Source organism: Aedes aegypti, chromosome 1 (assembly GCF_002204515.2).
Source record: "Aedes aegypti strain LVP_AGWG chromosome 1, AaegL5.0 Primary Assembly, whole genome shotgun sequence".
Taxonomy (NCBI): domain Eukaryota; kingdom Metazoa; phylum Arthropoda; class Insecta; order Diptera; family Culicidae; genus Aedes; species Aedes aegypti.
In genome coordinates this window covers 242651086-242663345 of record NC_035107.1, presented here as the reverse complement: position 1 = coordinate 242663345, position 12260 = coordinate 242651086, and the positions used below count along the sequence as shown (strand labels likewise).

At 41.7% G+C, this 12260-nt stretch overlaps 1 protein-coding gene and 1 non-coding gene across 4 annotated transcripts in view; both read left to right on the top strand.

Moving 5' to 3' along the window:
* Window positions 1-10332, top strand: part of LOC5563615 (serine-rich adhesin for platelets) — a 116329-nt gene extending 105997 nt beyond the window's left edge. For 2 of the 3 annotated variants that reach the window (XM_021837366.1, XM_021837367.1), the window contains exons 6-7: window positions 1497-3006; window positions 8697-10332. In XM_021837366.1, coding sequence (XP_021693058.1) covers window positions 1497-3006; window positions 8697-9793 — 2607 coding nt within the window. In that variant the 3' untranslated portion in view covers window positions 9794-10332. The remainder of the gene's footprint in view (window positions 1-1496; window positions 3007-8696) is intronic. The other variant, XM_021837368.1, reaches the window with a different exon arrangement.
* Window positions 3850-3921, top strand: Trnad-auc. Its single transcript has one exon. It is a non-coding gene; the product is annotated as a tRNA-Asp (tRNA).
* Window positions 10333-12260: the final 1928 nt, after the last annotated feature.

Below are 12260 nucleotides of genomic sequence, written 5' to 3'. Positions count from 1 at the left end.
TTTTCAGCTTATGAAAATGCACCATTAATCTTGTGAGCTTGCGAGAAATGCCGCTTTGAAATCGATGAACAGGGGGTGCGTAGGGACCTCACGGCATTTCTGGAGGATCTTCCGCACGGAAAAGATCTGGTCCGTTGTCGAGCGGCCGTTGATGAAACCTGCTTGATAACTTTCCACGAACTCGTTTGCAATAAACTGATAGACGACGAATAATCTGGGATAGCATTTTGTAGGCGGCGTTTAGGACGGTGATTGCACGATAATTTTCACACTACAGTTTGTTGCCCGTTTTGTAGACTGGGTATATAACGCCTTGTTCACTTGTCGCTGTGCTGGCGTAGCCATCGTCTCCACAGTCTTGACCTTCTGTGCCTGTGTTCTCTGCGCCATTCAGGTGTTTATCGTAGTGCTGTTTCCACCTTTCGATCAGTTCGCGTCCGTTTGCCAAGAAGCTCCCATTCCCATCCGTGCACATCTCGGCTCGCGGAATGAAGCCTTTACGGGATGCGTTAAGCTTCTGATAGAACTTCCGCGTTTCTCGAGAACGCGACAGCAACTCCATCTCTTACATTTCACCTCTTCCAGGCGGCGCTTTTTGTTCCGGAAAATGCGGGTTTACTGTTTCCGCTTCAGTCTGTATCGTCCCACATTTTGTCGCATATCATGCTGCAGCATTTCAGCCCGCGGCACATTCTTCTCTTCCAAATCCTTATGGCACTCCTTGTTGATCAATCAATTCTTGAACTTCGTTCCACGTATCCGGTAATGCTTTCGGCAGCAGTGTAGTTAATGGCTGCTTTGACTGTTCTCCAGCAGTCCTCAAGAGGGGCCTTCATCCTCATCCAGCAACGCTGCCTCAAGATGCTGCGCGTACGCATCGGTGACATCTGGTTGTTTTAGTCGCACTAGATTGTACCGAGACGGGCGTCGGTACCGTACATCGTTGATGACGGACATTTCTGGGTGCAGTTTCACCATCACCTGATAATGGCCGGAGGATCTGACGTCGGTTATATGGGATAAGTGCTGTCCATTGATCAAAACGTGGTCGATTTGCGATTCTGTCTGCTGAGGTGATCTCCAGGTGTACCGATATGTGAGGATCTGCTGGAAATAGATGCTACGAATGACCAATATTTGTGGAGGCGGTGAAGTCGATCAGTCGTATGCCGTTTCCGTTCGTCAGCCAGGTGGGCGATGAGCTTTCCAATCGTCGGTCTGAACTCCTCCTTCTGGCCAACCTGAGCGTTGAAATCTCCTATGATGATCTTAACGTCGTGGCTTGGGGTCATACTCGCGTTCGAGCTGCGCGTAGTGTGGGCTATGCAAATGCGGTAGGTTAAATAACTACTTGGGCAACTTTATGGCCTATCTTGGTCAAACTGTTTGAAGCGTTTCAGTTAAATGTAGTTTTATGCGGAAAATAGTGTTACCAAATATGAACCAAATAAATAGCTTTAAAAAATGTCTAATATGTCTTGATTTTCCCTTTACAGGAAAACTCCCTCGACATTGGCCCAGAGTACGCCCGCCTGCTGAACAACATTCGCGCTCAGTGCGAACGTAACAAACACCCGCAGGAACCGTCGGAGCCGATCAGCACATCGATCAAACGCCTCCGGGGATCGCACCTGGGCTCGCGGAAGATCTCCCTCACCTGTTCGTCGATCCGGGTTACTCCGAGTGGGGCAACCGCCGGCGAGAAGCACCATCACCATCTGCTGGATCCGAGCAAGAAAACCGGTGGGCGATTACGTTCTCCATTGCCAAGTCCGATTCCATCACCCATCGCATCCCCGGTGCCGAGTCCCTCGCGGAATCGCTTCCAGGTGACACGTGTCGGCGAGTCTACCGGCGGCAGTACCAGTAGTCTCACCAGTATGAACAACACGAGCAATACATCTACCTCACCGTCGCCCTCATCGACGGGAAGCTCGCCGACACTGTTCTTCGCGGCAAATTCGCGCTTTCGTGTGGTGACCGTCGAGGAACCGGCATCGTCGTCGTCGTCTGTGCCTAACTACCCGCTAGGGAAACTGTCATCCTCGTCCATATCGCCATCACCGCTCGTTACCAGTGGCATCAGCCGGATGCCACCTTCAAGCAGTAGTTCCGCTCCTGCATTGTCCTCATTTGTCAGTTCACCGAAACTAACATCGTCACCGATTCAGCAATCGGTGGCAACGAATACGCCACCGGTGCTATTGCCAACACCTACAGCTACCGTGCAACCAACACTACAACCCCAACAACCCCCGCAGACACAATTCGTATCGCCTCTAACGGCAACACCAGCTACAATCCCACCGACACCAAAGCCCAAGCATACACGATTACCTTCCACGAGCAGCACACTGAACGATTCGGTAATTTCATCCACGTCGATCGAAAGTCCCGATCTCGAAGTGAAACGGTTCATGACCGGAGCAACCGGTAGCATTACTGGCCATCATACTCGAACGCACTCCTCCACCATGGACGACAGCTGCTGTTCGTCCATCAGCAGTAGCATCGATTCGATCGACAACGCCCACTTCAACAACAACACCTCTATCAGCTCGACGGACGAAAGTTTCGATCTGATCGTTAGTTCACCTTCGTCCTCGTCGATATCGATCGGCTCAGTGAGCACGGCTCCGCTAGTAAAGTCCACCTCCAGCCAACAGGGCGACATAACACTCATCCCACAGAAACAACACCATCAAAAGCAACAACCACAGCAACTGTTGACCACAACGAACAAAGAACCTCCTACCATGTTGGTCAACGCCAATCTGCTGAAGGTGAAGAACAACAGCTTGTCCAGTCTGGAGATGAGCACCAGTTCGCAGGAGTCGCTGTACGATGTGCAGGACCTGTCGTCGGTGTCGGTATCGTCGTCGAGTGTCGGGTCGTCTTCGCTGGTCGGAGGCGTGGCCGCCCGGCTGACGCTACCGGCCAGCAGTGGGAACTCCAACGAGAACACCCTGACGTCGATCCAGAGCCTGGACAAGGACGTCAAAGCAGGTGAGTGGGCGGGTTGGTTGTAGGTTGGGGTGTCCCGGGAAAAAATCAAACTTCGGTAAGTTATGCTGCTCAATCCTAGAATGGAAGATATGATCATTTTTAATATTCTTGTAGAACAAATGAACTGGCTTTGCCATCGGATAAATTTATGACAATCGATCATTTTTATAAAATTTGTAATATTTGAACGTTTTGTGCAAATGTTTTCAAAAGGGTTACCTCGAATGGTAGAAAGTCGTTTGGAATAAGTTCTGTTAGCATTAAGTCATTAGGCATAATTAATCGAATGTCCAAAGGCCACTTGGCATAAGGGTCATTTGGCATGATAATTTGACATAATATGAAGAACGGCCGATTTGAAAAGAAGCATAAATATATTGGAGCCCCAATTAAGCCAAACATCTACTCAGCGTTTAATATGATTATGCCAAATGACTTTATGCCATATGGGCTCCCTCTATTTTCAAAGTATGTTTTTCTAATATTTTCTTATGTTTCTATAACTATCATTAAATAAATTAATAAACTCATTACGCGTGCTAAAGATGGATAAATTATAAGAGACATTATGAACAAAATCCACGTGCTCGGCTGGGATTCGAACCCAGGACTCTTGTATGCTAGACGAGCGCTTTACCAACTAAGCACTTCCCCAATACAATTGTTGAGGAAACGATATGAGTATGATAGGCAAACAGTTTCAGCACTAAATAAATCGCAGTCGCTCTGCGCGCGTGTGTAGTATATATGAGATGGATGAATGTGGGTTGTGAAAAGCGTTGTGTGATCTGTGGGGATTTGAATTCGAAACTTGTAACCTTCTGAGTTATTGAGGCACCAAGTTGCTCGGTAGCTTAGTTGGTAAAGCGCTCGTCTATCATACAAGAGTCCTGGGTTCGAATCCCAGCCGAGCACGTGGATTTTATCATAATTTCATCCAAAATTAATCCACCTTTATAGGGGGGTCTGTAGCCTTGAGGTTACGCTTTCGCTTCATAAGCGGAAGGTCATGGGTTCGATTCCCAGCCCCTCCACAAAAAAACCCGTCCAGCCACCAGAAGACGCCTCACGGAGACAAACTGACCCTCTTCGCAGGCAGCTAGCCTCACCAACAACAAAGCTCTCTCCTACCTGCTCGGTGTGAGAGTAAAAGAGTAGGAGAGAGTGAAAGTTGATATGTAAATATAGATAAGTTAAAAATAGATCTGTATCGGTAAAGAAGCTACAGATCACCTGATTCCGGCACAGTAGTGGCCACGAGCATAGAGTGCCTTAAAAAAATAATAATCCACCTTTACCACGCGTAATGAGTTAATTCATTCAAAAACCAAACAGCTCAATATTAGCGACAATTTATAATTAAGAAGTACCTATTTGAGAGATATTATTTGTGGAAAATTTTCAACTTCCACTATATCTTTATATCGAGATATGTTATGGAGAGTTGACTGCATGATACTGAAAATTGAGCTACAGTTTATCTCCAAACTCAACTAAGCGGAATATGTGTCATTACATTTTTCTGGGTAAGCTTTCATTATCAAACTTCCTAAACTGCATATTGCAGTTTACTATGTTATATCATGAATGAAATTAGGTAGAAGGCCCTCCACTGAACGGTTCCAGGTTTTCTGCCTAAATATATGTTTAAGCATCCTTTTAAGTTTGAGTTATTTCAATCATTTGGAACAATTAATTGCTGGAGTAACATTTATCAGTTATGTTCGATGTTTCATACAATTTTAGTTTGTTAGTGGAAATATAGCAAGTTTTATGTTTTCCAAACAAGTACTGGTGTTCAAAGTTTAAGACTATTGATATTGTTAGCACACTTAGCGTCTCAAAAAAAACTTAAATAAAAAAAAAGACTCAACAGAAACCAAAAAAAAAATGGAACAGGAGCCAACAAAACAAAAATAAATCAAAAATAAATAAGGAGATAAGAGTTTCCATAAGTATATCCAACCAGATGTTTCTCTAAGGATATTTCAATATATTTTTTCGGATTCGTATTATTACAAACATTACTGTTAGTATGTATGATTAGTAGTAGTACCGTATGATTTTCAGGAATTAAGTTTTCTTCAGATATGATTTCTAAGATTTCTTCGAGAGTTTAAATAGTGATTTTTACGGAATTTCTAAGGAATCCTTCCGAAAATTTCGTTCACGTTAGCTTCTAGAATTCAATCTGGAATATTTCTAAGGATAATGCTAGATATTGATCTAAAGATTCCGCAATGAATAGCTCAGAAAAGAGGACGGTCCAAGTGTAGGGGTTAGAACACACGCCTCTAACGTCAAGGATCTGAGATCGAATCCTGTTCGCGAGCTAAGCCCATGGATCCAAGAGCCCAGCTTTAAAAATCTCGTTGAAAAGCTCAGAAAAAATCCTAAGTCATCCAACAATTCATCCATGTATACAATCAAAGCTCGTTATAGCGACTTCGCAAGGGATCTTTGTTATATGAAGATGCCGGTATAAATGACGTCAGTTCAAAGAAAATGTATGTTGATATGAAGAATGGACAAAGAAAATGATCATAATATGTACTAAAATAATTAAACGAGCGCAAAAATATCGTTATATTGAGTGAGAACCACATATAACTCAAATGTCGTAATAGAACGGAAGTTCCCAGTGATTTGATTCAGGAATTCTTCCAAGGATGTCTCTAGTAAGTTGTCAAGATTTTTTTTTAAAACGTGATAAATACATTCCTGAAAAAATGTGATAAGTGTCTCTAACGGAAATCCTCAAGCATTCTCTAATGAATATACTGTAGAAATTCTTCATGAACACCTGTAAGGAGCTCTGAAATAGCTTCTAGACTCGTGGATGTTTTGAAAGATCTTCAAAAAACAAAACAATCTAAAATAATTATGGGTAAAACAATCGATCGAAACACCGGACGGGATCCCTGGGGATTTTTGTGAAGCAATGATCGGAAGAATAACTAGAATAATTGTTGTAGTTTTCGCTAATGTGAAACATTATATTAACATTTGTGGAATGCATGGAAGTTTTACTCGAGAAATGTATGGGATAACCCGAGACGGATAGAGATGTAGTAGTCGGGTTCAGATTGGGTAGCACTTCTAGCACTGCATTTGGTCCCTTGGAATTAATTCCGTAAAAACCCAAACAATAGTCGTGTAAAAGTCTTTGAAGTTTTCTTTGTAGACTTTAGAATATTGCACCAGTATCAACTACAGGAAAAGAAAGAAGTGACATTGAAGACAATTTTGGTTGAAAAATGGACTTCAGAAAACAGAGATTTTTAGAGACTTGCGTTCCGGAATTTTTTCTAAGATTCCTCGAAAAAAAGCTTCAGAAATTCTTCGAGTGATTCTACAGATATTTCATCTGGAATACTTTGAAGAACTCCCCTAGCTATCACTCCAACAATAACTCTAGATATGTTTTACCAATTCTTTCAAGAATTCGTTCAAAGCAATTTTTAGCGGATTCTTAGAGGAATTCCTCCAGAATTTTCTTCAGGAAATCCTTAAACATTCAAACTCTACTACCTCCAGTAATTTCCACGGGGATTCAATGTTTTCAGAGACTTACTAAGGATTTCACCGAGAGAATTTTCCACTAACTTTTCCACCGATTTCTCCAGTTATTACTCTTAGAAGTCTTCCAAAGATTTTTACAGAAATTTTTTCAAGAAAATTCACAAAGATTTTCCAGGAAACCCCATGAGAATTACTCCAGAAGTTTCTATGCTGATTTTTTCTATCTATTCTCCCAAGCCAATGTTGAACAGTTTCCTTCAACATATAGTTTCTTCCTGTAATTGCTCCAAAAATCCTTCAACGATTGCGCTCTATGATTTTCAAGAAAGTACTCCAGAAAATCCTACAGGATATTATCCAGAGATCTTATTTATTATTTTTTCAACAATTTATCTATAAAATCCTCAAAGACTTCCTCAAGAGTCTAGCAGTTCTTTCAGAGGATCGCGTAGGAGTTCTGAAAGAATTTCTACAGAACTTCTGAAACTATAAAATCAAATCGAAATGAAGTCAGATTTATGTCAAATGGTTGGGTAAAAAGTGATTGAAAGGGAATTTGGAGTAATTTATACCCGACTTGACCCAGTGACCCACCGAAAAAACTCCGAATCGGAGGATATTTCCCAAAGTCCCAGTGATGACTGAAAATCTAGACACCTAGACAATTCCATTCGAACTAACATGAAGGCAATCTGTCAAGAATGTCTTAAATGGCGGCAATTTGAACTTGTTTCCATTTGCTTCACGCCGATCGCCTGCGATCGAATCCCAATCCCGAAATAGTCACTTATAATGTAAGGTTATGATGACGACTTCCTTCGGATGGAAAGTAAAACTGATGGCCCCGAGATGACCTAGCCTAGGGTTAAAAACATCATTAATAAAGATTAAAAAATCCTTAACTACATTCTATCCTTGAAAAAATACCAGGTTTCAATCTCAAGGCTATCTTTTTTGGAAAGTCCGTAAAAGAATGACTAAATGAACTCCTTGAAAAATCCTTTGAATAATATCTGAAGGAAACTTTGGACAAAGACCCACATTAATTTCTAATGATTTTTTTTAAAGGAAACTCATGAAAGGAGGAAAGGAATAAAAAAAGAAAAGGAATACAGTCACAATGATTTCGAAGAAAATCTTAGAACAGCTATTAGTGAAATTCTTGGTCGAATTTTCTGATAAATCCACAAAAAAAAAAAACTTTTGTCCTGATTTCGTTTGACTTTCGTTTTGTTTGCTTGGTTCCCATTCAGTCTCTTTTTGGTTCGTGTGTGGACTCTTTTTGATCCCTTTTGGGTTTCTGTTTGATCTCTTTTCTGCAGACATGAGGTCTCTAAAGTTCCTATTTTCAAGACGTTTAGCCTTGATATTGAACGTTCCAGTTTCAAATCGATCGACTAGTTATTGCCTAGAGTATATAATGTTTCAAATTTGATGCTGCCTGTTAGTGTAATAAAGGCCAAAATCTTTAAGCCTTTCTTTCCAACGACTTTGATGCTATTTTTCAATAGAATAAAGCGTTTTTAACAAAAAAAAAATGCTTGAACAAACAATGGGCTGAAATTATCGAAATCAGTTCAATTTTTTTTTTTTGTTTTTCGATAGTTTTAACAGTTTTAGTAGGTATGTAATCAAAACCTAGTAACTATTGCATAGCGTTCATTTGATTCGATTTGTCTCAAGCTTGTCGAAAATCATTTGACTTCTGGGGCTACCATGGGAGAAAATGTTCGTTTCAAATAAAGCAATATTATAGTATTCAGGTTTTGAGATTCAAAACAGTTTATCATTTACCAAAAATAACTCAAAAATTATATTTATAGGTTCCAACAGCCTCTGTAGACAAAAAAAAAACAAATTCTAAACCAACACCGCTCAATTGCATAAAATACTCGGAGAAATATAAGAAAATATGTATTAGAAATTGTCGAACCATTGCACAAAACGTCGAATTATCAACTTTAATGAAACATGACCATTTTTCATAAATTTATCTGGTAGAATCCCTAAGAGATTTTTGAGATTTAGTAGCTCATTTGTTCTATAAAATGCTAGAAATGAGCATATCTTTCATTCTAGGGTTGAGTACCATGCCTTTTCGAACCTGGGACACCCTACTGTAGGTTTCGTTTTGGAGCAATCCGTCACTAGAAATTCTCCTCATCCAGCAGCGGGTAAATCATCGGAAAAGCCGCCGCGAGTGCGGAAAACCTCGTGGATATCCTCGATCGGAAACCACCCGAAAGCGGACAGCGCTTCGACGGGTTCGTCCGGTGGTGGTGGTGGTACCAGCTCTGGCAGTGGCTACTCCCCGGCCATCGAAAAGCTGCTGTCCATCTTCAGCCCTAGTAACCTGTTTTCCTCCAACAAATCTAGTCCACCGAGTTCCGAATGTGGAACCGTAAGCACTGCGGGAGGAAGCTCATCGGCGTCGAAGGAGAATACTTCTTCTTCGCAGCCTCCGTCGCGGAAGGAAAGCCCCATGGGAGGGCTGTTCACGTGGAGCAAGTCCTCGAGGGACGAGGAAAAGGTCCTGAAAGTGAACGTTTCGCCGGAGAATACTATCACCCCGCATCAGCAGGTTAGCCATTCGCAGCAATCTCCGCAGCTTCCCACTTTCAGCGTGGACAACATATCCAGTCAGTTGAAGGCGGAAATCAAGGAGAATATCTCCCCCGAGAATACCATCACGACACCTAAGCTTTTGGTGAATCCACCTCCACCGTCGTCTCAAGCTATAACCACTCCGGTTACTACGATAGTGCCAGCCCCGGTAGCCACGGCGGCTGGGTCTCCTCATCCCAAGGTCATATTCCATCTGGGAGGTGACTACGAGGATTCCGAGGATGACATCGATACGCTAACCAGCAAATATGGCGGAGGAAGCGGGGGACCAGGCGGTATTAACCCACTGTCCCATCCCCCTTTATCGTCATCCATTCTAGGGACGAGCGCCGGAAGCACTACCACCAATAGCAGCGGTATCAGCATCAGTAGCAACATGGCCGAAGGATCGCCCACCCCATCCAGTGGAATCGGCATGGGTGGGATGGCCATTCTGCCGACCAGTCATCTCGGCCAGTTGGCACGGGATTCGTTGACCACCATGTTCAAGAACTCGTCGCTTACGTCGCAGGACTCGATCCGGTCGATGGATTCCCTAGCGGAGATGGCCGAAAGCCAGACCCAGATATCAGCACTTCATCCGCACCAGCATCAACATCAGCAGCAGCACCAACCGGATGACACGCAACAAGCTCAGTAGCGGACTTGGGTGGAACGTAAAAGTGTCGAATGGTTGATATGATTTCTTGATTGAACACTGTCTTTAGCATAGATAGGAGGAAGGCGAAATTTTGTGTGTGGTTCTGAATGTCTCTTAGACTTACCTGCGTTCGCGGGGATGTGCTATGGCTTCGAAAGGAACTACCAGTAGAAGATCGCGTTCTACATCGCATTTTCGGTTTGCATGTTTCGGACCCCCTACCAAAACACCCCACCACGCCACATCCACAATCAATCCACTATGATCGTGTATCCCCTATACGTTTTATTTGATCCTATTTAAATTGTGAGAAGCAACAAGTAATTAATGTGCCTTCTTTGAGCAAGCGAACACTGCAAGAGCAGCGCGAAACGGAAGAAAGAATACGTTGGCGGGGCGTGAAACGCGAAACTGAACTGACCGATGGAACGACAGGTAAGATGTAACGAATTACTTAAATTTTATACAAATAATTACGAGGAAAAAAGAAAGAACAATAATACCGCTATTGGGAACGGAAGAGGCGTAGAATATTCGAATCGGCAGAAGCTTATTCCGGTGGGTTTGGTCCGTTGTTGGAAGGGTTTGGGGATGGGTTGAGTGTGTATATTGTGTGTATGTGTGAGAGGTGGCGATGTTCGAATCACTGTTTAGTAAGCGAAAGGCGACTGTAATATTCTAGTTCATAATTTTGCTATTGGCATCACTTAATCTTAACCTATTCTCAACGATGAAGAACTTCACTGTAAAAGTTTTGAGATGGTTCCTCTCTGGCTCCAATTTGAGATGAACAACTAATACAGACGGAATGAATAAAACATGGCTTTTAGAATCTAACCAGGGGAATAGCATGAATTCTCGACACATCACTCATTTTATGTAGAAATCTGAAAACTGGCACAGAATTTGTGTAGGTTCAATACGCAAAACCGACCATAATTGATACCCTTGCACCCTACATCACTTCACCCTGGTCAGTAAGAGGCCCAGACGATCAACCTGAGGTTCCCAACGGTATGCGAATGCAGGATTATAAAAAAAATCATACATGCTTGTATGGTATCTTCCAGGCATTTATCCCTAAATTCCTCCAGCGTTTTTCTTTTCATACTGAAAAGGGACATAAGAATTTCATACAATTCTGCAAAGACTACTTTGAAATGATTCTACCCCATTACCTCGAATGCCATTTCCCCGAATGCCATTATCCCGAACTCCATCACCCCGAATGCTATTTCCCCGAATTTACAATTATCTTGCCATGATGATATTGATGACATTTCCCCATGATATTGGAGTTCGGGATAATGTCATTCGGGGTGATGGCATTCGGGGTAATGGGATTCGGGGTAATGGGGTAGAATCCTTCAAAATATATTCCATTAGCATTTCTTCCAGGAATAACCCGCAAATTTCGACAAGTATCTAGCAGATATAACTCCAAGCTCTTTCAGAATCTCCGTTCATTGCGTTCTACTAAATTGATGGCTCTAAATACACAATGTACCAGTTATCACTTCTTGCACTCCGTAAACTACTCCAAAGAGTTCAACTAATGATGCATCATATGCATGATTTCATATATTTCCTCTTGAATTTCTTCAAGAATTACACTCGGAATTCCTCTAAGGATTGATTTAGGAATACTTTTATGCAGCTATTTTTTTGGAAATGGTATTTTTTATGGAATTCTGCCATCAGTTTTGCGCGCATTTTATCAAATATTCTTCAATCGATTTCTTGCCTGAACGACAACAATTTTATCCAAAGTTCTTTAGAGGTTTTAGAGATATCACTGAGAAAAACCTACAAAAATCCTTCATGGCATACCTTCTAGGGTTCTTTTAAAATTAACACCAAAACCAACATCGAAAATCCAAGATTTTTTTTTCAGACCACCAACATTTTTACAAAGATTTATAAATACGAATCTCTGTGTTTCCCAATAATTCGTCAAAAATCTCTCTTTTAGAAATAGTTACACACTGCAGAAATTCCTTCAAGAAGATCTCCAAGGATTTCTCAAGATGTTTTTTTCTAATATCACTAGCAGGAACTTGTGGAATCTAAGAAGCAATATGTAAAAAAATCTTTGAATTCTTTATATGATATTTTTTTTGTGTTCTTAGAGTTATTCAGATATATGATAGTAAAGCCTGGAGCATTAGACAAAATCCTGAAAAAAATCACTGAAATTATCGATAATGCATCTTTGAAAGAATTCTTGTATAACAGCTGAAGGAATTCTGAGAAAAAATCACTTGAGGTACTTCGGCGAACTTTTTGGAGAACTCCAGAGAAAGTTCGTAGAAATTCTAAGAAAAATATTTTGAAGAAATTTTAGCATTTTGCCTTTTTATGTAATAGGGAGCCGGATCCTATTCTTGATACGTTTGATTCACTTCGGCCACTGCCAAACTGGTTTTTTTTTTTGAAAGCCACTGAGCTCTTATTGTTTCAGACGATT